Genomic DNA, 23206 nt, shown 5'->3' with positions numbered 1-23206 from the left:
GGCTTCAGAGAGTTTCATAATGTGGTGCTTTAACCTGCTGTGCCACCAGGGAGAGCCTATTTCTGGTTGATTTTTAAAGATAATTTTTATGGCATCTGTTTGATAAAAATGAGACAAAAGTTTACCTATGAAGAGGAGATAGAAATGCAACCTCTCTCCCCACACTCCAAAACAAACCATATCTTGGTTTCTCACTGCTGTGATATCCTTAGTTCTCTTAACAAATATTCTATCTTTGAGAGGCTAGATTTGTGGTTGAGATGTGAGCCTTAGCTAGACATTCATTTTAAGGGCTTTTTCTGTGATATTGTCCCATATTATTGTCATTGTTTGTGTCACTTTCCGTTTGACTACGTACCCCTTGAGGGATACGTCTTATTTGCCATTGTGACCAGTAATGGGAACAAAAAGGGGCAGCTATTTAAATTTTTATTGAGTTGAAGGCAATACTTAATACTGTGATACAACCACTACATTACTTATAATAAACTTATTATGTGTGTTTTCTTCTTGGAATTATCTTCAGAGAATAAATTCCTTCAGATTTTCTCCAGTGTAGTGAATATCTACCTGTTCATGCTTGAATTGATGTTTGGAGGTAGTCAGGTTATTTGAAACTATATTTGCGTGAACAAACTAGTGGCTTCTGCTGGAAAAGATAATTTTGTAGATTTAAATGAGGCATGTAAAAATATATTTGTGCTTTTATTGGATGTATTATAGACCTGGAAGAGAGTGTCAAAAGAACTAGTCCAGAAGTGTTTTGATCAGTGGTTGCATATTGAAATTATGAGATTGTCTCCCAAGGGAATAGCATTGACCTACTCAATTTGTAAGGACTTAGGTGTCTCAATAGTCTTACATTTGGTTATTCCAGTTGTGATACCTCTCTCCTTAAACTTTTAAGCATGGTTTCAGGACTTATTTTCTGTGCTTCTATTTATTCTCTCACTTATTTTCAGTGATTCTCATTAGCAGTAGAATAAATTCCAATGCTTTAGCATGGCAAATCAACATGACCACCATTTATTCAGTCTCATATATATATTTTCGAACTTAAGCCTATTTTCCTCTCCATGTAACCTGCACATTAGCCATATTGAGCCAATCATTAGTTTCCACTGTTCTTTCCACATTATGAAACAATATTCTAATCCATGTCATAACATAAGAGTCTCCCTTTCTCTTTACAGTCCCAATAGCTTGAACTCTGCCCTTATTCTTGCTTACTGTAAGTCTCATGTCCCTTGTAATTTCTACTTTGCTTATACCATTATATATAGCTCCTGGGTCAGCTTTAACTCAAGCAATTACTTTGTTGTGTCAGACTTCTAAACCCTACCTTACATATAGTTTTATATGCCCTATCTCACTCTCAGCAAATCTTTCTGGGCCTTGATGCCATGCCTGTCAGCACAGTGCCTTGCATAAAAGTAGAAATTTAATATTTATTGCCATTATGAGCATACAGGGACATATATTTATATATATAAACCAACTGTAACAAGTGATGATTTGGGCATTTAAAACAATAAACACTATGATATTGCCTTATCTTTATTTTTAAGATTTATTTTTATTTACACAGACAAGATCTGGTATGTGGGCCAGAAGTGCAGGGGGTTAGGGGGACAAGAGAATTCACCAGAGACAAAATGGGGAACAGAACAGGCATATCCATTGAAATAAACTGCTGAAAGGAGCAGTGGGTGGGACAGGAGAGGTCTGCTGTACCTTGTGCGTCAGCCTCCTGGATGGGGAATTAACTCATGCCACAATGGCTGGCCCTAGCTTGATAGCACTAATATTTTAACCCCTGTGTCATCAGGGAGGCTGTGATCATCTTGTATTTCTTTAAATATTTGCAATTGGAAATTTTTACTCATAAAATGTCTAATATTGTGCATATGATTCAGTAGTTCAAATTATAGCGAAAATTATTATAGCCCCATGAGTGATTGGGAAACTCAAGAAATAGTGTTCCAAGTAATTTTTGGTTAACTTGGGGTTAGGCAGAAAATCTTTCTTGTTCTACTTATTATTGATAAATATTTCTAAATTATGCCAACTTCTGATCTTAGGTTGAGAACATTATTAATCTATTCTTTGACAAAAGAGGATATTATAATTCCTTTGCTAATTATTACATTTCTTAATTCTCATTTTGTTACCATTCATGTAAAATTAAAGATTTTTGAGTTTGGATTCTTTTGTAAAGTGTTTTCTGTTTTACTCTATTTACACGGGGATATTATTTTTTAGGTGGAAACAAACACCTGGTATATACTTTTATAAAGCATATGAAGAGTCAGAATATGTGCTTTGTGTTATTGAATGCATTTTTTTTAAAAAAATGAATATTTTAATAAATATGTTGAAATGTTGGTTCCATGAGATGATTTTATTTTGTATATAAATATTGTATGACTTTTCAGGTATTTGGAATGCATATTTTTTTGTTTAGTCTTTGATTTGGTCTTTTCCTTCATAAAGACTATTAAAGGTTTTTTTTTCTGGTTTATATGTAGTTTATAATTTATAGTTTAATTTTTTTAACTTTGGCATAATTCTTTTGTCTTTGTTCTTTTTTCAGAAGTTTTCACAAATTGCAATAATTTTTAGAACATATTAAGGCAATAACAATGAACACAAAAGATTTTGTAGTTCTTCCATGGGGGAAACCTGGAAATTCTATAAAACTAAGATATAAGTAAGTATATATTTATTACTCAAATACAACTAATTGCTAAAGCTTCTATGTATTGTAATTTAAGCTATTACTTTTACATGAGGATATTTAGAGTTGAACTCAAAATTTTTGAACTTATATCTTTATGTTCTTCATATTTCTGTATTTTTACCTATGTGGAAGTTTGAAATATTATAAATATATAGTAAAATAGGGACTGAAAATGTGCCATAAGAATTAATATGTTGTAAATGTAGGTTAGGCTCATTAACTATTTAAACATAGAACAGAAAGTTGAAAATAGTTTTGTGATACATTAAAAAAAACAAAAATCACCCTGAAGAAACAAAGAGGAATCTATATGAAATAGGAAGTACTAAATATTCTAGCACTTTACATAGTTAACAGATAGCATTTTTAAGCTTGCCTTCTACAGAAAGTGACCTTCTGTGCCTGTGACTTTCATTCAGCCAGAGCCAAGCCATTGTGGGTATCCTGAGAATTTCATGATTTAGCTGGTTACCAAAGATTCAATATATTGCTTTCCTATGAGATCATCTTAAAGTAGCTGAAACTTTCCAAGGTCTTCCTCTCAAATATGACAAAGCACCAGCCAGTATAGGCTGGAGACAGACTGTTGCTTTTTAATTTTAGTTTCTGAGTTTCCTGATTGAGATCAATAGTCCTGCGGTTTTTCAGTGTCTTCAGATCTTTCCTAAATCTTCTTTTCCTTTTGAGATACTGTGTGTAAAAGCATTATGTCAACTGGAAGATATTATACAAATATGTGGCATTATCATTATTAGGTTTACCACCTTTTGATGGAAAAGGGAGCTATACAATTACTAGTATTACAAGTTTTCCTTTTTTTAATGAAAAAAAAAAGTAGGGTATATGCATTATTTTATTTTGGTGATGTATTTCAAGTCTTTGTGCATACAACTATAAGCATTCACCCAAAAAAATTTATTCAGGACATGTGTTATGGAACAGTGGACACAAAAATTAGGAAGCCAGAGTCTGGAACCTCAAGTAGTTTGTAAAGATGTGAGTAACTAACATTAAAATTATAAATGTAATTCACAATATCACAAGACATGGTGTGATGTGTAAGCGTCTTTGACATTCAAGTAGACCCCAAATTTGAGGAAGTCTCCAAATTAACTTGAGAAGTGAAATTTGATAGTAATTCAGTGAAACTTGTGCAGAGATGCAGATTACTTTCAGGTATATTCAGTTGGCTAAGATTTATAGAGCAAAGGTGGAATGTACAGGCTTTTATATATAATAAGCTAAATGTTATGCCACACTAAAGAGGGAATGAATTATCTTGGAAACGAGATGGAATCACTGTTCTTTTGCTTGTATATTTACCTTGTTTCCCCATAAGTCACAATCAAAAAGAAAAAAACTAGGCTGGGAACAACCACTGTATGGTAATTGCTTTGGAATTTCCTTTCTTGCCCTTGCCTTATTCCAAACCTATTTGCATTTGGTTGTCTTTAATATCTTAATGTTCTCTGATTCTTCTCTACTTTCTTAGCCTCCAACTATTTCAGTGGTTTGTTTCTGACCTTTAGATTTGTTGTGTTGATGTAGTCTCAGCAGATGCAAACTAGCTTTCCTCTGTGGAATTACCCACCTCTGACTCTGGGTCAAAGCTGTCCCCAGGGGAAATCCTTTCTCTTGTTCTAGACCCATACATTCCTCCATAATCTGGGCCCTTTGTGAATGGGACAATCTGCTTTTTAGTTTCACCCCTTTCTTCTAACAAAATAAGGACATCAGAAACATTAACAGTCTAAGCAAATCCGTGATGCAATCATATTTACAGTTTTGAACTCTTCCTCTGGAGACCAGGCAGAAAGTATTGCTGGCTCTTGAGATTTTGTGCAGTGAGAACAGCTCAAGGACTGACATGGAGCTCTGTGTTCAGTCAGGAATTAGTATCATATACTTATTGTTTAAGAAAGAAATCTGAGGCCCTCCCTGGTGGCGCAGCAGGTTAAAGCACAGCACAAAGAAGCTTAAGCCACTTTCGCATGAGTTCGATCCCCGCCTGCCCTGGAGCAGATCCACATGGCGAAGCAGACCTCTCCTGACCTGCCCGCTGCTCCCCTCAGCAGTGGACTTCGTCGATCTGCCTATTCTGTACCCCACTCTGTCTGTGGTGAATCCTCTCACCCTCCGCATCTCTGGCCTGTCCCCCAGTTCTGTACGAACAAATAAATCTTTAAAAAAAAAATAAAAAAATAAAAAATAAATAAAAAAGAAAGAAATCTGAGATGGTCTTATTCCTTCTTTGTTTCTTCCTTCATCATCACCTAGCTCTGACCAGTTTCTAAGCTCAGTGAATTTTATTTCCTAAATGCTCCATTTCTTCTTTCTACCATTTCTAACCAGTCAGACCAACATAATCTCTCTATTATTAGTATTCCTGAAATAGTGTCCAAACCGATTGCTTTCTTTTAAGTCTGGCACCATCTAATCTTCTGTTATAGTATATTTCTAAATTGCAAGTCTGATCATTTTTCTTATAACATTTTAACAATTCTCATTGCTCATCAAATACAAATCTCAATTCTTTGTGACCTACACAGCTAGTGCTGGTTTGGTTACTCTCCGCTTTGGTGGCTACATTTTTTGCCACTTTTCTCCTCCTGCATTTAATGCCTGATCATGTGGAACTTGTAATTTCTTGACCTACACAGCATTCTCTTCTACTTGTGCCCATACACCACCTCCTTTGACTAGCTAAATCTTTTTATTCTTAAATGTCAGCTCAGACTTTCCTTTCTCTAGTCACTCTTCCTACAGTCCCTTGGTCTCAGCTCTATGTGTTCAGGTATTTTTCCAGTGAGGGCATCGTTTCACTGTATTTCAGTTACCTTCATATTTCTTTGTTCTTCTATGTGCTGGAAGTGCCAATGTGTCTCACATTCTAACATCTTTTACAGTGCTTATAAGAAGCAGTGGCAGAATTATTTCTTAAAATGAATACAGTGAAAGAAATGCCTATCCCTCAATATCTTTGCTAGCATCTCTAAGCCCTCTTGAGAGCCTTGGCTTCTTATCCATTCCAGATACATTCCTAAATTGTATGTTCTTGGAGACTTATGTTCTGGTGACTATTTACCACTGTTCACATGAATTGCTATTTCTGATGTTCATTATTTTTAATATAACAGCTTGCCACAGGTGTTCATGCTACCTAATTATAGTAAAGCATCAATATAACAAAGATTAAACTTATGATAGATAATACATGATAGAGAACAAGGTTGGCTTAGACCTGGGGAGTAGTGGGGGTGGAAAACAGTGACTAAAGTTGACAAGAGAGCAAAATTGTAAAATGCAGATGTCAAAAGCTTGATAAACTTCAGATACTATCAAAATCTTTTGCACAAAAGGGCTCTGCTTTGTCCTCAAAAAGTTCTTTCTTATACCAAAGACCTGAATAGGTACTTTCTTCCTAATAGGCCCCAAGCAGGCTTTGCTTTGCTTTTTTTTGTATTATACATACATGGCCTGAAGGTCAAAATTTATTGAAGTTTTCCAAAATGATCATTTCAATGAAAATATGAATTCTGCTGATACTGAAAAAGACACTTACTTTAACATTACTTTTAAAAAGTAACTGAATCCTTTAGAAGGATAGTATACAAATTAGAAATGTTTATTTTGTTTTCTATTTGTATGTCATAGATACCTGTGCATATATAACATAACATAATAAAGTGAGTTGTTTTAACTATCAAGCATAGTAATAGGAAGCAAAAGTCTAAGATGTACAGAGTTACTTTGCCTTAATAGAAGGAAAATGCTAATTTTAGAGGTCATATTTTAATGAAGAACAAAGGAAGTATGTAAAATCGCTCACTCATTCTTTTAACCATGTGTATTTGCTTACCCTGGATGAACAATCTGTGTTTAAATCTGATTTCTTCAGAAATGCTCAAGAACTAAGAATGGAAAAAGTCCAATTAGAGTTGGAGAACCAAGAGTTGGAAAAGAAACTACAAGAATTCCAATCAACAAGGAACAAAGAAAAAGAAGAAAGACAGTGGGTGACATTTTTAGATGACTTTAGGAGAATAAACTAAAATATATAAAGGGCTGTAAGACTGGTCCTGAATGAATAACTTAGTCTCTCTCCTGGAGAATAAGCAATATTAATCCTACTTTTTCTTTTCTGTGTCTTTTTTATAAAGCATGTTGCTTTTTGAAATATTGTTAGACTTGTTACCTCTAAACTATATTTGGACATATACTTTTTTATTTTTTTAAAACATTTATTGTCTGGAAGTTTTAGGGCAACAATACAGAATTTGTCTTTTATGCTCATAAAATTGACAATTGATTTTAGTTTTTATTCATTAAAAACTAGCCATATATGAGGCATAGAATAGTGTAAATGATCACATTTTAGCTCTATTAAAAGTCCTAGTCCATTTCCTATCACTGCCTCTAACAATTAAATTTTTTCCTCCAAATAGTGTGTCATTGTATAAACCATGTGTATATATGTGTGTATGTTTATGCACACACACACACATAATATCTATATAGTGGTATATATATGTGTGTGTTTATCGGATATATTTTTATAAGTGAGGTCACCTATAAAAATATATGATTTGATCTCACTGCACTTTTCTACTTGATACATCTCAGAGTTCTTTTTATATCAGCATACATTGATCTCAGCCTTTTAGTGGTGATATGGTATTTCTTTGTGGGATATAATGGTATTTATTTTGTAAATATTAAGTTTTTAGTATTTTATATGTTATTCATTGCTGCATGAATATACTTCTCTCTAAATACATTTATACAAACATTTGTGTATGTACACATACACACTCTTAAATGTTGCAAGATAATCTGGGGAATAAATTTCTACCTGTGTAATATTAGGTCAAAGTACATGTGCATTTTATATTTTGGTAAATATTGGAAATATTGTATTCCTAATAACTTTAAGAGTTTATATACCTTCTCTTATGGAGAATGAGAGTGCATGTTTCATGTGTTTTTAGTGACACTAAATAATACCAGAACCTTTGCATATTTTGTTTGGTCTCAAAGTGATCATCAAGCACCTATTAAGTATCTTCTGGAACATGAAAGTAAACTCAAATGTTTATTATAGTTTCAGTGGCTATTGTTTGAAACTATGCAAGACTCACACACACACTTGTGATTGGTTCAAAGTGTTTCAGAGATATGCATGTTCTGGGAGGCAAAGTTTATTGTATATCTTGCCGCTTTTAGTGAATCAGTGATCAGTTTTTATTTTTGTTTTAACCTTCATTATTCTGGGTGTAGTTTGTAAGTCTCAGTGAATTGTGAGGACATTTTGGAGTCAGGCTTCATAAAGTCAATTTCTAAGAGTGAATTTTCCTTAAATGAGGGAACTTCACTAGATGTTTTTAAGAAATATTATAAAGTTTGAATTTTTAGAGCAAATGATTTTCTAAATTCATATAGATATTTTATGTCATGGAATGAGAAACTACTACTCCCTATCAGAGAGAAATCGAGTTTTCTAATCTTGACTTTGTTATTTCTTATCTGTGTGACTTTGAGCAAAATTTGGTCTCATTATTATTTTTTTTTTTAATAGGAATTGAACTCCCTGCCCTAAAAAAAAAAAAAAAAAAAAATGGTGCTTTGAGAACTGTAAAACCAAAGAGTTTGCATTCTTTGCAACCTCTGTACCTTCAATGCTGTGGGGTTACTCTAAAGATTTTTTTTAGAGATTTATTTATGAATGCATGTAAGAGCTGGGGTGCAGGCCAGGGCTGGTGGGTAACAGGATTCTCACCTGAGATAGTGGGCAGCAGAACAGGCAGATCTGCTAAAATACTGCTGAGGGAAGCAGCAGGCAAGGTAGGTGAACTCCTTCTGCACCATATGGGACAGCTCCTTCCCTAGGAATTAAACCTGAGCTGCAGACAGCTTCATATGTTGCAATTTAACCATCAGGGAGGTCCATACTTTAAGGTTTTACTAAGGATTTCATCACTTATTAAATCTGCTTATCATTGTTGGTTTTTATTTCTTCATCGTTCTCTTTATATTAGCAGACCATTATCTTATAAAACTGCATGAGAACCATTACTAAAAAATGAATCAGTAAAGCTGTCTTATGTCTTTGTTCATGTCTGTGCATTGAAGGTCTTCATCTGTGTTTGGGCATTTCACTTTTACTTGTTTTGTTCCAAAAGAGCTATATTTTATAATTACTGAGGGTATTATGACATTATTGATATTTTATTTTCATTTTGTGGTAGCCTGTTAAATATTAGCTACTTAATTTCTATTTGCTGAAGCAGGGAAAATATATTTGTTTTCATTAAAAGGAGAGATGCATTTAGTAATTACATTTCTTCTTCTATTTATATATTGAAGGTCAAGTGGGTATCACTGGAAATCTGGACAAGTGGGGAAATTGGGTACTCCATCACACATGATGCTGCAAAATAAAGGGAATGTTATTAAGGTAAGAAAACAACATTTGTTTGCCAGTAATTTGTTAAGCAAGAATAAATACATTACTTTTTCAGATTTTTGCATTCCCCTTTGTACTTCAGACCTTACTATTCTTGTTTTAATAACTTGTATATTATTAAATTCTGATTAATTTTATGTGTTAATATGTCACTTTTATTCAGATATATTTTTGTAGTTTTACCTGCAAGTGGGTTTTTAATAATTCACCTACTGTTGAATTTTTAAAAGCACATTTTTTTTTTCATTTAGTTCAGTTTAGTTTCAAATATATCAAGTAGAATTTCTATGTTAAGGTGAATATTTTATTTGATGTATCAAATGATTGTCTTTTTCTCCCTTTTCATTGAATCACATTTGTTTAATGTGTTTACATTTTACTTTAATAAGTATCATTCATATAAGTATATTCCATGTGCAAATATATTTGGGGGGAGTAACCAACCAAGCTTAAGTACTATAGAGCTGCTTTATTGCATGGTATATTGTAAATATAGCGTTACTTTATATTTAAGATTAAACTGTTTGCTTTTGGAATCTTTTGTACAAGAGTCGTGGCTTTGTAAGTTTTAACTTATATAGTATTTTTTTATATATCTATCATTAAATTTTTATTAGCCCAGTTTGCATCTGCAAATATCTTTCACTGTATTTTTAACTCTTTTGGATTAAAAAACAGACAATTATTTTTGAGAATTATTCTCATACTAAGATATGTTTCTTTAATTTTTAGATTAAAATTTTTACAATCCTCTTTCTAGTTTTCATTATCTTTGTAAATAATTTCCATGTTATAGGCATTATTGTAAACACATTAAAAATTCTCACTGTGATTATTGACTTGTATGTTTAATAACGCTTATTATATACTTTCTTGTTTTATAATCAGTTATCTTGTTTTCAAGATCTTCATCTAATATGAAAGATGATAGACACAGGAAACAATGTATAAGAAAAGATAGTGTGGCTTTGATTTCAAACGTGCTTCCTCTTATCAGAGTAGAGAGACTATAATTGTGACTGAAACTGAATGCAACAGCCATAATGTGAATTTCCAAAGTGAAAGTGATTCTTACCAAAGTCTGGCAGGTATAGGATTATATGCATGGAACCCATAAACATTTCAAATTGTCTTAAATTCAGAGCCCATAGTTCTATCACTTTTCACAAATGAATGATCAAATCTGCCTTTTAATTTTGACTTACATGAGGCCTCTTTGTAGAAAGATTTTTTTCCCTTGTCTTTCACATTGCTTTTATCAGCATCTTCACAGACAAGCAAATGGTTGCTTTAAAAAACAACAACAATAACAACAATAAACTATATACACTTTTTTTTCACAATGATTGATTGCTCCCCTCAGGTGTACTCCACCTGAAATTCCCACTACCATATCACCTGTAAACCACCATCATGGGCTTTCATGCTCTTCCCTCTCCTGATTTGGCTTCTCTTCCTTTCCTTATCCCTTTCGCGCTGTGTGTCAGGTTTATAGTTTGTCTGCTAGTCTTTATTGTTTCTTTCTGACCCTCTGTTCAGTTATCTGTATTCCTCCTGTAAGTGAAGCCATCTGTTATTTTTCTTTTTCGTTCTGACTCATTTCACTGAGCATAATTGATAAGTTGCTTTGTCTCAGTTGCCCCACTGTTCCACCAGTCAGGGTCATTACAATATCAATACACATGACATCTTTAACAGTCACAGTTAAGATAACTCCGTTATCAATAGATATAATGTTATATCAATAGATATAACAATTTTTCTGTCCCTGAATATGAAGATTTTTTTTATTTGACTTTTTTTTTTTTTAAGATTTATTTATTTGTACATACAGAACTGGGGTACAAGCCAGAGGCTCAGGGGCAGTGAGAGGCTTCACCAGAGACAGAGCGGGGAGCAGAACAGGCAGATCGACGAAGCACATTGCTGAGGGGAGCAGCGGGCTGGTCAGGAGAGGTCTGCCGCGCCATGTGGGCATCTCCAGGGCAGGCGGGGATCGAACTCATGCGGAAGTGGCTTTAGCTTTTCAGTGCTGTGCTTTAACCCGCTGCGCCACCAGGGAGGGCCCTTATTTGACTTTTTAATTGTATTGTCTTTTCTTGAGATAACATTTGAATACCAAACTGATTGTGATTTAGGTGTACAAATTCCCAACATTGCCCTTTAGAATCCCTTGTCTTTTTATTCCTTTCCCCCCATACTTGCCCTCTGGCAAGCTAAATTCTACAGTCAATTATTTAAAAAATATATTTATTTATTCACACAGAACTGGGATACAGGCCAGAGGTGCAGGACTGGTGAGAGGACTCACCCAAGACAGAGTGGGTAGCAGAGCAGGCTAATTGACAAAGTACACTACTGAGGGGAGCAGCAGGCAGGACAGGAGAGAACTACTGGGCCATCTGGGTCACCTCCAGGGTAGGTGTTCAAGTGGCTGTGGCTGCTACTTTCTCAGTGTTGTGCGTTAACCTGTTGAGCCACCAGGGAGGGCCCCTATAGTCAGATTTTTAAGATTTGCTTTTGGTTTAGATTTTTCTGACCTTTTACTTACTTTCTTTATATTCCACATGATTGGACTCGAACTGAATAGTATTCCATTGTTTATAATACATCTTTCTAGTCCACTCATCTGTCCTTGAGCAGGTGTTTTCCATAACTTGGCTACTGTGTATGTTACTGCAATGAACACAGGAGTGGATATTTATTTCCCTTTAGATCAGTGTTTTGTATTTGTCAGATATCTGTCTGGGGATGCTGAGTTGTATGGTAGATCTATATTTAGTTACTTTAAGAAATCCCCCTACTGTTTTCCAGTGGATCTAGACCAAAATATAGTCATAAAGTAGTTGAGGGTTACTTTTCTAACACGTGTTTCTGTTTACTTTTTGTTCATTTTTGATATAAGCCTTTTTCATGGGTTGCACCATGTCAGTAAAGAAGACTATGTTAGTTTACTAATATATTGATTGCATTGTAATTTTCATTAATATTGAAATTAACCAAGGGTGATATACATACAAATAAATATATTTTTTCCCCTACTTTCATATTTTCTTTAGTCCTTTGAAGTTTGTATATATGCTATTTTGGAGCCCATTTGGTGGACAGAGTATTTGGTAGTTCATTAAAATAATCTAGATCTCAGGCCCTCCTTGGTGGCTCAGCGGGTTGAAGTACAGCACTGAGAAGCTTAATCCACTTCTGCATGAGTACTATTCCCGCCTGCCCCCGAGGTGACCACATGGCATGACAGACCTCTCCTGACCTGCCCACTGCTCCCCTCAGCAGTGTACTTTGTTGATCTGCCTGTTCTGCTCCCTGCTCTCTCTCTGGTGAATCCTCTCACCCTCCACACCTCTTGCCTGTACCCCAGTTCTATATGAATAAATAAATAAATCTTAAAAAAATCTAGATCTCATTTAAGAAGAATCTGAATTTGAATATAAAAAGAACCGTTAATGAAAATATGGTTCAATAAATAGTGACAAAGGAAAAAAAGAGATGAAATATAAGGTATAACATTTCGTGTTGGATTTACTAAGAGATGAAATAAAGAAGGAATTTGTAGAAAGATTGGCATGATATTAAGTCTTTCATTTTCCCCTACTCTACCCTTCATCCCTCTCTTTTATATTTTCTTTCCCCAGATTTATTAAGGTATAGTTGATAAAAGTGAAATAAGGTGATCTATGTTTACATTGTGAAATGATCCTCCTCCTCAAGTTAATTAGGAAATCAATTTACCATAATTACTACTTATTTTTGTTTGTTTTGGTGAGTACCTTTAAGTTAGATTCTCAGCAAATATCAGAGATGAAGAGTTTTGTTTTCTCATGTGTTATTCGAAACAGAGAGAGTAAATGTACTTCCTGAGAATTTAGAAAAATAGAAGAAAGGTATGAACTGTAAAGTTCAAGGACATGCAGGTATGAAGTATAAAGCTCCAGGTATGTGGTGGCAGAGAGAACTTTAATATATACTTAGCATCTCTTTTATAACAGTCATCATTTATACTAGTCAACAGTTTAGCAATTTCTCCCATTTTATCTCACTAAGTGTCCATATCACTTAAGGCAGTTGTTATTTTTCCAGCTGCACAGTTGAAATCATTTAACATCAAAGGTGTTAAATAGCTCACTCAAGGTGAAGCATCACAACTAACATTTGGAATGCAGGCTTTCAGACTGCTTCCCTGATCATTTGTGAAATCTTCAGTAAAGGGAGAGAAGGTAAAAAGTGGTAGGAGTAGAAATGCCATTGTATAATTCCATAGACTACAAATGTAAAGACAAGTGTTTTTAGAAAATATGAAGTCAGCATTGTCCAATATATTGTGATAAGGAAAAAAAAAAAACTGTATAGATTTTGCCTTGTGTTTCAAAACTGGGGGAAATTTCATCCTGCCAGGAGACAATTGGCAATGTCTGGAAGCATTTTTGTCCTCACCACTGATGAGGTGGTTTTGTTCCAGTGCTCTGTGATGGCTAGAGGCTAGGGTTGCTGCTATATCTGTTGGAATGCACTTGATAGTGCCCACACACACAAAAATATTTGTCCTAAAATATTGTACCTTAAAATGGTACAAGAATTCTTCTGTTAGAGTACACAGATTAGCACGCCGGCTCACTTCGTTAGCTCTGGGATTTTGAGGCAACTCATTTAACCGGTTATCATAATTGTAAGCATGTGTGATTAATATTTGCCAACCACACAGAATTTTGAGCAATATGAGAGGTAGTATAGGTGAAACCAAAAATCTCAGTAAAAATGTCTATTTATGGAGAACTAAATTTTTTAAATCAATAGATTTGATCATTGTGTTTTTCTTTGATGTTAAAAAAAAAAAAATCAAGTGGTTGAAAAGAACTTCAAGTGGCAACAAGTGAGGACTAATGTTACCATTGGTGTGAGTGTTAGTAGCCAAGTGAAGGGCTTTCTAGTAGAAGATTAAAGATCAAATTAAAGGTTGTTGGGACTGTGGTCTTTGAAGTATGGCTCATGAAGGAGGCCTTATCTCAGGGGAAGACCTATGTTCTCTGAGACAGGAAAGATGAAAGAGAAAGCAGATGGAAGTCAAGTTCAATTCTTTTTTTTTTTTTTAATTTTTAAAAAAATTTATTTAGTTATTCATATAGAACTGGGGTACGGGCCAGAGATGCGGAGAGTGAGAGGCTTCACCAGAGCAGAGTGGGGAGCAGAACAGGCAGATCGACCAAGTACTGCTGAGGGGAGCAGCGGGCAGGTCAGAAGAGGTCTGCAGCGCCATATGGTCACCTCCGGGGCAGGCAGGGCTCGAACTCATGTGGAAGTGGCTTAAGCTTCTTAGTGCTGTCCTTTAACCCACTGTGCCACCAGGGAGGGCCTCAAGTTCAATTCTTAAAGGTTGCATTGAGGAAGTTTTAATGGGAAAACTTCAACATTCTTGGTAAAGTTGAAGGCTAGATCACCTGCCCAGATTCGTGGGGTAAATTTGAGCTTTTTGGAGTCATAATTGTCACTGTGACAATTACGATTGAGGTTCAGCAGCAAATGAATGAATGACATGGTTGAACAATCCTTAAGGAAACACTTGTGTTGTTCAGTGTAGATTTGTGGGGACCCAGTCAGCATTATGTCATCACAATGTAAGGTGACTATAAGAGGTCTAAGAGGAAGGAGGTGAGGTGATTGTGTGAGCATTGAAAAGTTCTAGTTTGAGATTTTGAAAGTGTAACCATTTGAAATGTCACTTAGGTTCAGGGTTTGGTCATAATGGGGTAGCTGAAGACTTAATTGGGTGTTCATGGCTAGCATGTTGGAGGGTTCTTATTATTAAGATGTCAGGTGAATATGGACATTGAAGTCTCCACCATTATCACCTACAAATGTGTTAGAGAAAGACTGAAAAGATTGCTGAAGTTCAGGTGGGAGAGTATCCTGGGATTGATAAAAGCAGTAAGTAGGTAGTGAGGAATTTCAGTAGAGACAACTTTGCTGAATGACTATAGCAGAAGAGTATCTGGAAGCAGGACTGAAGAGCACAGAGAGGGGAAAATCTTTCTTTTCTGGTGAGTGAAAGAGAGTAGTAGAAACAGCTAGTTCATCAGGAGAGTTCTATGAAGGAAGTAGTATCTGAGGAAAGGTAGCAGAGGGATTTTTATGAAAGGTTTCAGGCATAAGATAGCTAAAGAGAAGGACAAGGATTTAAGAATTGGAAAATGACGGGGGCCTTCCTGGTGGTACAAGGAGTTATAGCACAGCACTATGAAGCTATCAGCAGTTACTGTAGCATGATTTGATCCCTGGACAGGTAGCTAACCCACTTGGCACAGAAGATTTCTCCTATCTTTCCCACTGCTCTCTGCAGCAGTGAATTTCCATCCATCTGCCTGTTCTGCTCCCCACTCCATCTCTGGTGAATTCTCTTGTCCTCTGGACCTCTGACCTGTACCTCAGTTCTTGCATGCACAAATAAATAAATCTTAAGAAAAAAAAAAAAAGAATGCTGAAGTTAGAATTTAATTGGGCTCAGATGAAAACATTTGAAAAGCCTATGTGAGGTATTTAGGCCTGGTGTGACAGATTGTGGCTGCGGTGGGAGTTTGGGGAGAAGTCTATTTAAATACCAGAGGAGATGAAGATGTTAGCATAGTCTAAACATGGTGGCCAAATGACATGCCTGTATTTGGAACTGCTAAGTTGCTCTGGACCCTGATGGAGCCCCTTCGAAATCTATGGTGAGGGGTTAAGTGGGTTAATAAGGTGTAAGCTTCATCTTATAATTCTGGCGTTTTGTATCCCAATACATATGCATATACCTATATTCACATATAAAATAAGTGTATGCATTATAGTGCATATTAATCACCCAAACATATTCCATGCCCAATTCTTTCCCAAACAGATAAAAGTCAATCTATAGAGGAAATTCTGTTTGCCTAAATACAGCAGTATGGTGGCAGGAAGGCACAGAGCAGGCTCTCTATGGATCCGGGCAGACTGGCAAAGGAGAGTCCTGGAGTTCTCAGTGGCTTTTTCAGGCTTTTAATGATCTTTCTGTACCATATGTATTGGGGCAACCAGGTACAGGGCAAATAGAGGGGGCCGAAGGGCTTGGAGGTAAATTTTAACACACTCTGGTCTTTCTGGCATTTTCTTCTTCTAGTAGCCAGGCCCTGTCATCTTTCTGCAGTATCCTGTCACAAGGCCCCATGCCACCCAGATATGCATGGCGTCCAGGCTCAGGGGTGTCCATTTACACATGCCCACACCATGCCGCAGGTGTGTACCATCAGGCATGTTCACTCTGAGACCACACTCGGAAGCACCTCCTGCAACAAGGTTACCCATGACAGCCACAGAGGCCAGTGGCATGAAAACCTGAGCAATTTTCATTTACCCTACATGCAGTATCAGTTTGTTTACTGAAATATTTTTATTGAGTTTTAATCAGTTGCAGTAAAAAATGAATGTACTCAAAGAGCAGGAAAATATTATTTGCGGTAGTGAAAACAAATTATTAAATGTACCTAATTATGGGTTCTGTGTAAATTGGCATTTAAATCCATTCTTCCCAGGTAGCCTATAACCACAGTGCTGATGCTCAGTTAAGCTGGATCATTAACATAATAATGTGAAATAAGTTGGTTATGAAGAATGAGATTAAATTATCTCTTGCTTTATAACAGTACCAGTTTAAAAACAAGTCTGGTTCACATACAAATATATTATTTCAATCCTTTTCTGCTGTGTGTGGTACATAGCATCTGAGCAGCTACTTAAAGAATGAGCAGCAAATGCCTTTTTGCAGCAAAACCACAAGATTCACTGAGAAAAATAAAACCTATATTTTAGAGATGACTGCTGTAGACACAGAGGCAGCTACTGTTCCCCTACTCTAAGGATAAATTGGGCAATTGAGCATGGATATTGCAAATTGCAAACTAAGCACAAATTGATATTGTCTGTATAAATGTACAGCATTCTCCATGCTCATTTAGATACTTCAAATGCTGGTTTTTAATAAGAGGAAGGCAAGTATGTGCCATTAGAAACCTGTTTTATTTCTCATAATCTTAATATCCAAGACTGTTAAGTGATTATTGTGACTTTTATTTACTCAGTTTTATTTTTTTTTGGATATAACTTAAGAAATTCAGGGATTGCAAATAATATATTTGATAATTCAACATATTCAATAATATGATACTTAGACATGGTTGTCTAAATTGGGCAAATCAGATAATAATATTCACTTCTATGGTTATGTAAACAGTAGCTCAGTCAAAATTCAGTTTAGTTTTAGTCTACACAAATATTAGAGCAGAGAGCAAAGAATTACTATACATTTGCTATATTTAAATACTAGTATTTCCCTTAAATCATTTCATGGTGATATAATTTTTGTTTTATAAATAATTTATGGCATGATATAAAAATCTGCTTTACATATATATTTCTGCAATTTCTTTTGACTTCATGAGTTTTATTTTAAAACTATAAGGTTTACATACACTTTTTAATGATATCCTGTTAATTTTTTATTATTTCAAAATCAGCTTGTTTTGCTTAAGATGCATCAAAATGTTAATGACTTTCTAATATTTTTCTAGCAACTTAAACTTCCTTTGGATAAGATAATGTATATTTAATAATATCTTTCTTAATTTCATTACTACAGTTTTCCTCTGGAAAAGTGAAATTAAAGTTGTTAAAGCAGCAGCTTCAAGGTAAACTATTTACTATTATATTATAAAATGCTAAGTGTATGATTTCCATACTTTTACTTTTGAATTATATATAGAATTAAAGTACTAGAATTGCTCATACAGTATAAAGATTCTATCCTCAGAATGATAAATATGTTTGATATTCAAAATACACTTTATTCTTTTATGAGGCAGTCTTATTTTTTGTCAAAGGTCAACTTAGAATGTGACTATAATAATGGCTATTTTCAAAAATAAGTCTTTTCATAGCACCATTTGTTTAAAATTTGTTATTATAACATGTTAATTAGGAAGAAAAGCTGACAGTTTTAAATTACAAATTGAAATTTTATGCTAGAAGAATAAAAGAATATTGCTAAATCGATTGATACTTCATTAATTTTGACAGCAACAAAAGCCAAAAATCAACTTTGAATTGCAAATTAATCTAATAGAAATAAGGTGTTTTTTTATTATAGATAAGCATATTTAACTAGAATAATTTAGATAATATGTTAGAGGATATAATAAACATTTAAGTATTTATTATGTTAACTTAGCCACATTATACATATTCACATTATAAATTTATTAATATTTAATATATAAAAGTTTAGAAGTTTTTCTGTGTGGACTTCTAATCCAGAAGTGACAAAGAATGCCACAGGCATTCTATTAATAACATGGTTTTGAACTTTGCTAATATTACATGTCCAGTTCAAGTGAACTTCAACCTGATTGTGTGTGGGTGGGTGTGTGGCCTATGGTCACAGGGGACTTCCCAGTCTACTGCTAAGATTAGATTTGTCCTCGTGTCATTCTTATTAGGTGACTAATATTTGAATACTCTTTGCATAATTTATATCTGTTTGCGTACTTTCATTATTTCTTCAATCAGAAAACTAAACATTACATTTTAAAGTTTTTTTTTTCTGTGTCTTTTCCTTCCAGAGACAGTAAAACCACCACTTAATTATAAAATGACAAGTGCTTCGGAAAGTGAAAAGTCCAAGATAAGAGGGAAAGTTTGTGGACAGTGTGAGAATAAAGCTGCTCTGCTAGTATGTACCTTGTAATAATAATAATGATAATAATAATAATGATAATAATAATAATAATAATAATAGTGATAACTAGAATAAATCCTTTTGGTGCTTTCATAGGTTTCCCCCCTCACCTGCTTGGGTCGCCACGTTCCTCCTTACTTACTGTTAACTGAGAGCGAAGTGTTCATGCTGCTGCATAAGAACAGTCTTTACAGTGTGCTGAACCCTATCCTGTTATTCCTGTTTAAAGGCATCATCTAATTCTCACCTTCTCTTCTTTCCAACGTACCTACCGGCACGTGAGCATGCTGCGGTACTTCACATCTAAAATCAAAACCAAACTATAACAAAATTATTCCATGACCCACTCATCTTTCCCTGAACACTTTCAGCAAACTTCTGAAGTGCTGTCTATACTTTCTGTCTCAATGTCATCCTCTTCCATTTTTCTCGCTTTCTCATTGAAGTATAAATTGTTGTGAAATAGACATATTTTAAATGTACAATTGGAAACTTTTTAACAAACATACACTTCCCCTGAGATAACTAAATACTCTGAAATGTTCCCTTCAACTTTTCCAGTTAGCTTCCACTAGTTAGATAACTGGTGTTCTGATTTTCAGCATTATACGTGCCATGATGCTGATCTTGAACCTTCCATAAGTGGCATTACCTGTTTTATGTTTTTGCTTTTTTCTGGTGGCAGAGAGTTTAAGGATTCTTTTGCTGCACATGGACAGTCATCAATTTTTTCACATTTACAGTACTTGGTTCATTTGTATTGCTGAACACCACTCCATTGCATAGATAGTCCAAAATTTGTTCATTCATCTACATATTGAATACCCTCCCCCCCCCAGATTTCTTACTATTATGCTTAGGAACATAAAGGACATTGCTATGCAAGTCTTTTATTCCTCAAATGCCATTTATCCTTTCTTTTCAAGGGAAATTTAGAAAAACACACAAAATAATGATTTCTGACAGCTCTCTCATGGACACCAATTTTATGATCTTTAAAAGCATATGGTAAAGCACATCATCATTTAAAGACGCCAGCTTAACCACTTTCAGTGTCCAGTTCAGTGGTTAATTCCACTCACATTGTTGTATTACTATCACCACTAGATACACAGAACATTTCCATCTTGCAAAACTGAAACTGTGCTCATCAATCAGTAATTCTGCATTTCTTCTTGTTCTTGGACCCTGGCAAATTTTCTGTCTTTATGAATTTGACTGTTCTAGATAACTCATGTAAGTGTAACCACATGTTGTTTGTCACTGTCACATTTTACTTATATGACATAATGCAGTCAACGCTCATTCATTGCAAAGTTCGTATCAGAACTTTCTCTATAAAGCTTCACATAGTGCTGTGTGTGTGATTGTGCCACATTTTGTTTTATCTGTTTTTTCATTCATTCACTCATGGGCACTTAGTTTGTTTCCACCTTTTGGTGGTTCTGGATTATGGTACTATGTAGAGGGTTGTACAAATACCTGTCCAAGTCACTACTTTTATTTCTATGGAGCATATATCCAAAACAGTTTCATTTTCCCATTCAGTGTTAGATCTTCAGCAATATTTGATGTAGTTTTCCTAATTTCTATGACACTTCATTTGGCTACCTCTTGGCTGCCAATATTTCTTGATTTTTTTTTTCTTTGCTCATTCTTCTTGCTCAGTTTTCTTGTGGATTTTCTGTATTCTTAGCTCCTAACATTGGAGTGCCACAGAGCTGGGTCCCTGCCCTGGTGTCTCTGTACTCATTCTTCAGATAAATTCCGGAAGCAATTTCATTATTTTCTTAGCATTATCACTCGTTTATATAGATTGAATTTAGTTTTCCTCCCACCTCCAATATAAATTTCATAAAGGTAGATATTTAGTTTTGTTCACCGCACTCTATTTTTATAATTATGTCTGCAATTGTAGTAAGCACACAGACAATATTTGTGAAGTGAACCATTTCTTTGAACCTTTCATTTCAGTTAGCATTGGAGGTACTCTGTTATCTTTGCAATTTTAAAATATAACACATTTAGGAACCAGAAACCAGTTTTTCCCTGAAGGAATTTAACAATTATAAGTACTATTTGAATATTACATCATAGTTTCAGAGAATTTAGCCATTACCTCTTCCGATGTAAGCCTATGTTACCATCTTGTATCATCGCTGTTTTAACTTGGACTCAAGGAGAAGACTGAAAGTTTATTAAAGAGCTAAAATGACACTATTAAATGTTAAACAATAGGCTCTGGTATAATGTTCTTGAAATTACATCATACTACTTTCTTATCTGATATCATAGTGGACAACAATTTAAGAGCTCTTAACAAATAATACTTATCCAGAAATGTTTAACAAGTATAAACAAATTATTCTTGAAATTGAAAATGTGAAAGTTAAAAAGGAAACATTGGTTGAATTTTGGGGGTCCACTTTTCATGATCTGAAAAAGAATTATGAGTAATTTTCTTTAAAATCCTATTCTATGGCTAAAGGGCATGGGACTTGAACATGTAAAACATGTAGAAGAGATTTGACCTGGAAATAAAGGGTCTGCTTTTCTAAAGAATTAAAAGCAGGAAAAACAAAACAAAACAAAACAAAACAAAAAAAAACAAACAACTTTCTAGACAATAAATGCCATGCTCCTTGGCTGGAAAGCAGATTGATGATTTGCTTGAAAACTGTTGTAGAGAAACCAGGACATAGGCTCTAAGCATGCTAAGGAATTTCAAAGACTTTAAGAAAAGATACCTTTTAATTTTAAATGAAAATAAAAGTATTCTATGATGCTTATCAAAGTATAATGGTAAGTCATTTAAAAATTCAAGTTAAGCAGACCTGGGAAGCAGAATGTGGTATTAGACTCTGAGGTTTCCTGTGTTCTTAACTTCTAACATTCTAGATGGCAAAAGGATTGAATAGTTGTAGTAAATGACTTATGATAGAAATTTCATCAGGGAGATAGGTATTGAAAGTTTACATTTTGAAGAGTTGGAATTTCAACTTTATTGGTTATTAACTATGTGACTTTAGCAAATGACCCAATTCCTTTATATTTCTGAGTTTTCTTTTGTAAAATTAGAATAATGGAGATAAGTATAATATATATTTCAAAGCTACTGAAGTTAAAGAATATTATAGATAATTGTGCTTGGAATATGGAGAAGTGGCAATAAATTGCATCTTTATTATGTTTGCTAACATAATGTTAACATTGTTTACATTCTGATGCATTTACATTTATTGATGATAAAAATAAACACCTGAACTCTAAAATTTATTTTAGGCTGTATGTTCTTGGTAAAATTGGGGTAGATAATTAAAATTATATCTTAGTTTGGAAAATGCACATATTTAAGCACAAATGGATTCCAAAGACTTAGCACAACTATTCAAGCCTTGATCAAATTAACAAATGTTTGCTAATACTGCACTTGTGTGTTCCATTATTATAGAAAAATCTGTGGTGAAATGAAGTCCCTAGCAATTTTTAGCATGTTCCTGACAGTTTTACAGGCTGCCTAAAAAGATTTTCTAGTTGGTGTTCATTTTAAACAATTTAAATTATACAAATATTCTTATAACAAGCTATATAAGCTTTATGCTGTATCAAAGCAACTTGAGCTTTGATCTTCCAGTTTAAAATATCTAGCTAGTTTCACTACAAGTCTGTTGTTAGCAAATAATTTGCTTAGAACTATACACTTTCACTGATTTTCAGTTCTTTATATTACATTGTAAAAACAGTATCAATTTTCTGTAAGGAATTCATCAAACTATTGATAGATATATAAAATAAAATTTCTGTGGTATTTATACTGAATATAATAATAAACCATCATTTTGCAGTTTGTATTTTTGAAGTATGGATTTAGGTAATGTTTTTAATTATATTACTAGGAGATTAAAATTTCTTGAAGCATGCATTGGGACAGTGTTTCAGTGATTATTCAACACAGTAGTGATTTCACTTGTAAACAGAAAATCTATTCTCTCTATTTTCAGTCTTGTTTGGCACCATTTGTCATTACAAATTGTCATATTATTCTTTTATCACTATTTTAACACCATACAGAATTTTGAAGATAAATCATCCTTTTCCATAATCATTTCATTTGTTATAAGCATTGCTGCATATTATGATGCAGTTCCATTCAGTTTTCTTACATTCTTTCTGGTAAGGAAACTTCTGAAAATAATTTTAGAAAGTGTTTTTTGAAAATTACCAGTGAAGTAGTGACATTGAAAAAAAA

The 23206-nt window shown here is 34.2% G+C and overlaps 1 protein-coding gene across 1 annotated transcript in view; it reads left to right on the top strand.

Moving 5' to 3' along the window:
* Positions 1–2642: 2642 nt before the first annotated feature.
* Positions 2643–23206, top strand: part of ZBBX (zinc finger, B-box domain containing) — a 127978-nt gene continuing 107414 nt past the window's right edge. The window contains exons 1-5 of the mRNA XM_004675381.1: positions 2643–2710; positions 6639–6752; positions 9104–9194; positions 17863–17911; positions 18842–18951. Of these exons, the coding sequence (XP_004675438.1) occupies positions 2643–2710; positions 6639–6752; positions 9104–9194; positions 17863–17911; positions 18842–18951 (432 nt within the window). The remainder of the gene's footprint in view (positions 2711–6638; positions 6753–9103; positions 9195–17862; positions 17912–18841; positions 18952–23206) is intronic.

The sequence above is a fragment of the Condylura cristata genome, unplaced genomic scaffold (genome assembly GCF_000260355.1).
Source record: "Condylura cristata isolate star-nosed mole 26May11 unplaced genomic scaffold, ConCri1.0 scaffold00003, whole genome shotgun sequence".
NCBI lineage: Eukaryota > Metazoa > Chordata > Mammalia > Eulipotyphla > Talpidae > Condylura > Condylura cristata.
The sequence above is the reverse complement of the archived record's forward strand: the minus strand, read 5'-3'. Positions and strand labels throughout refer to the sequence as shown.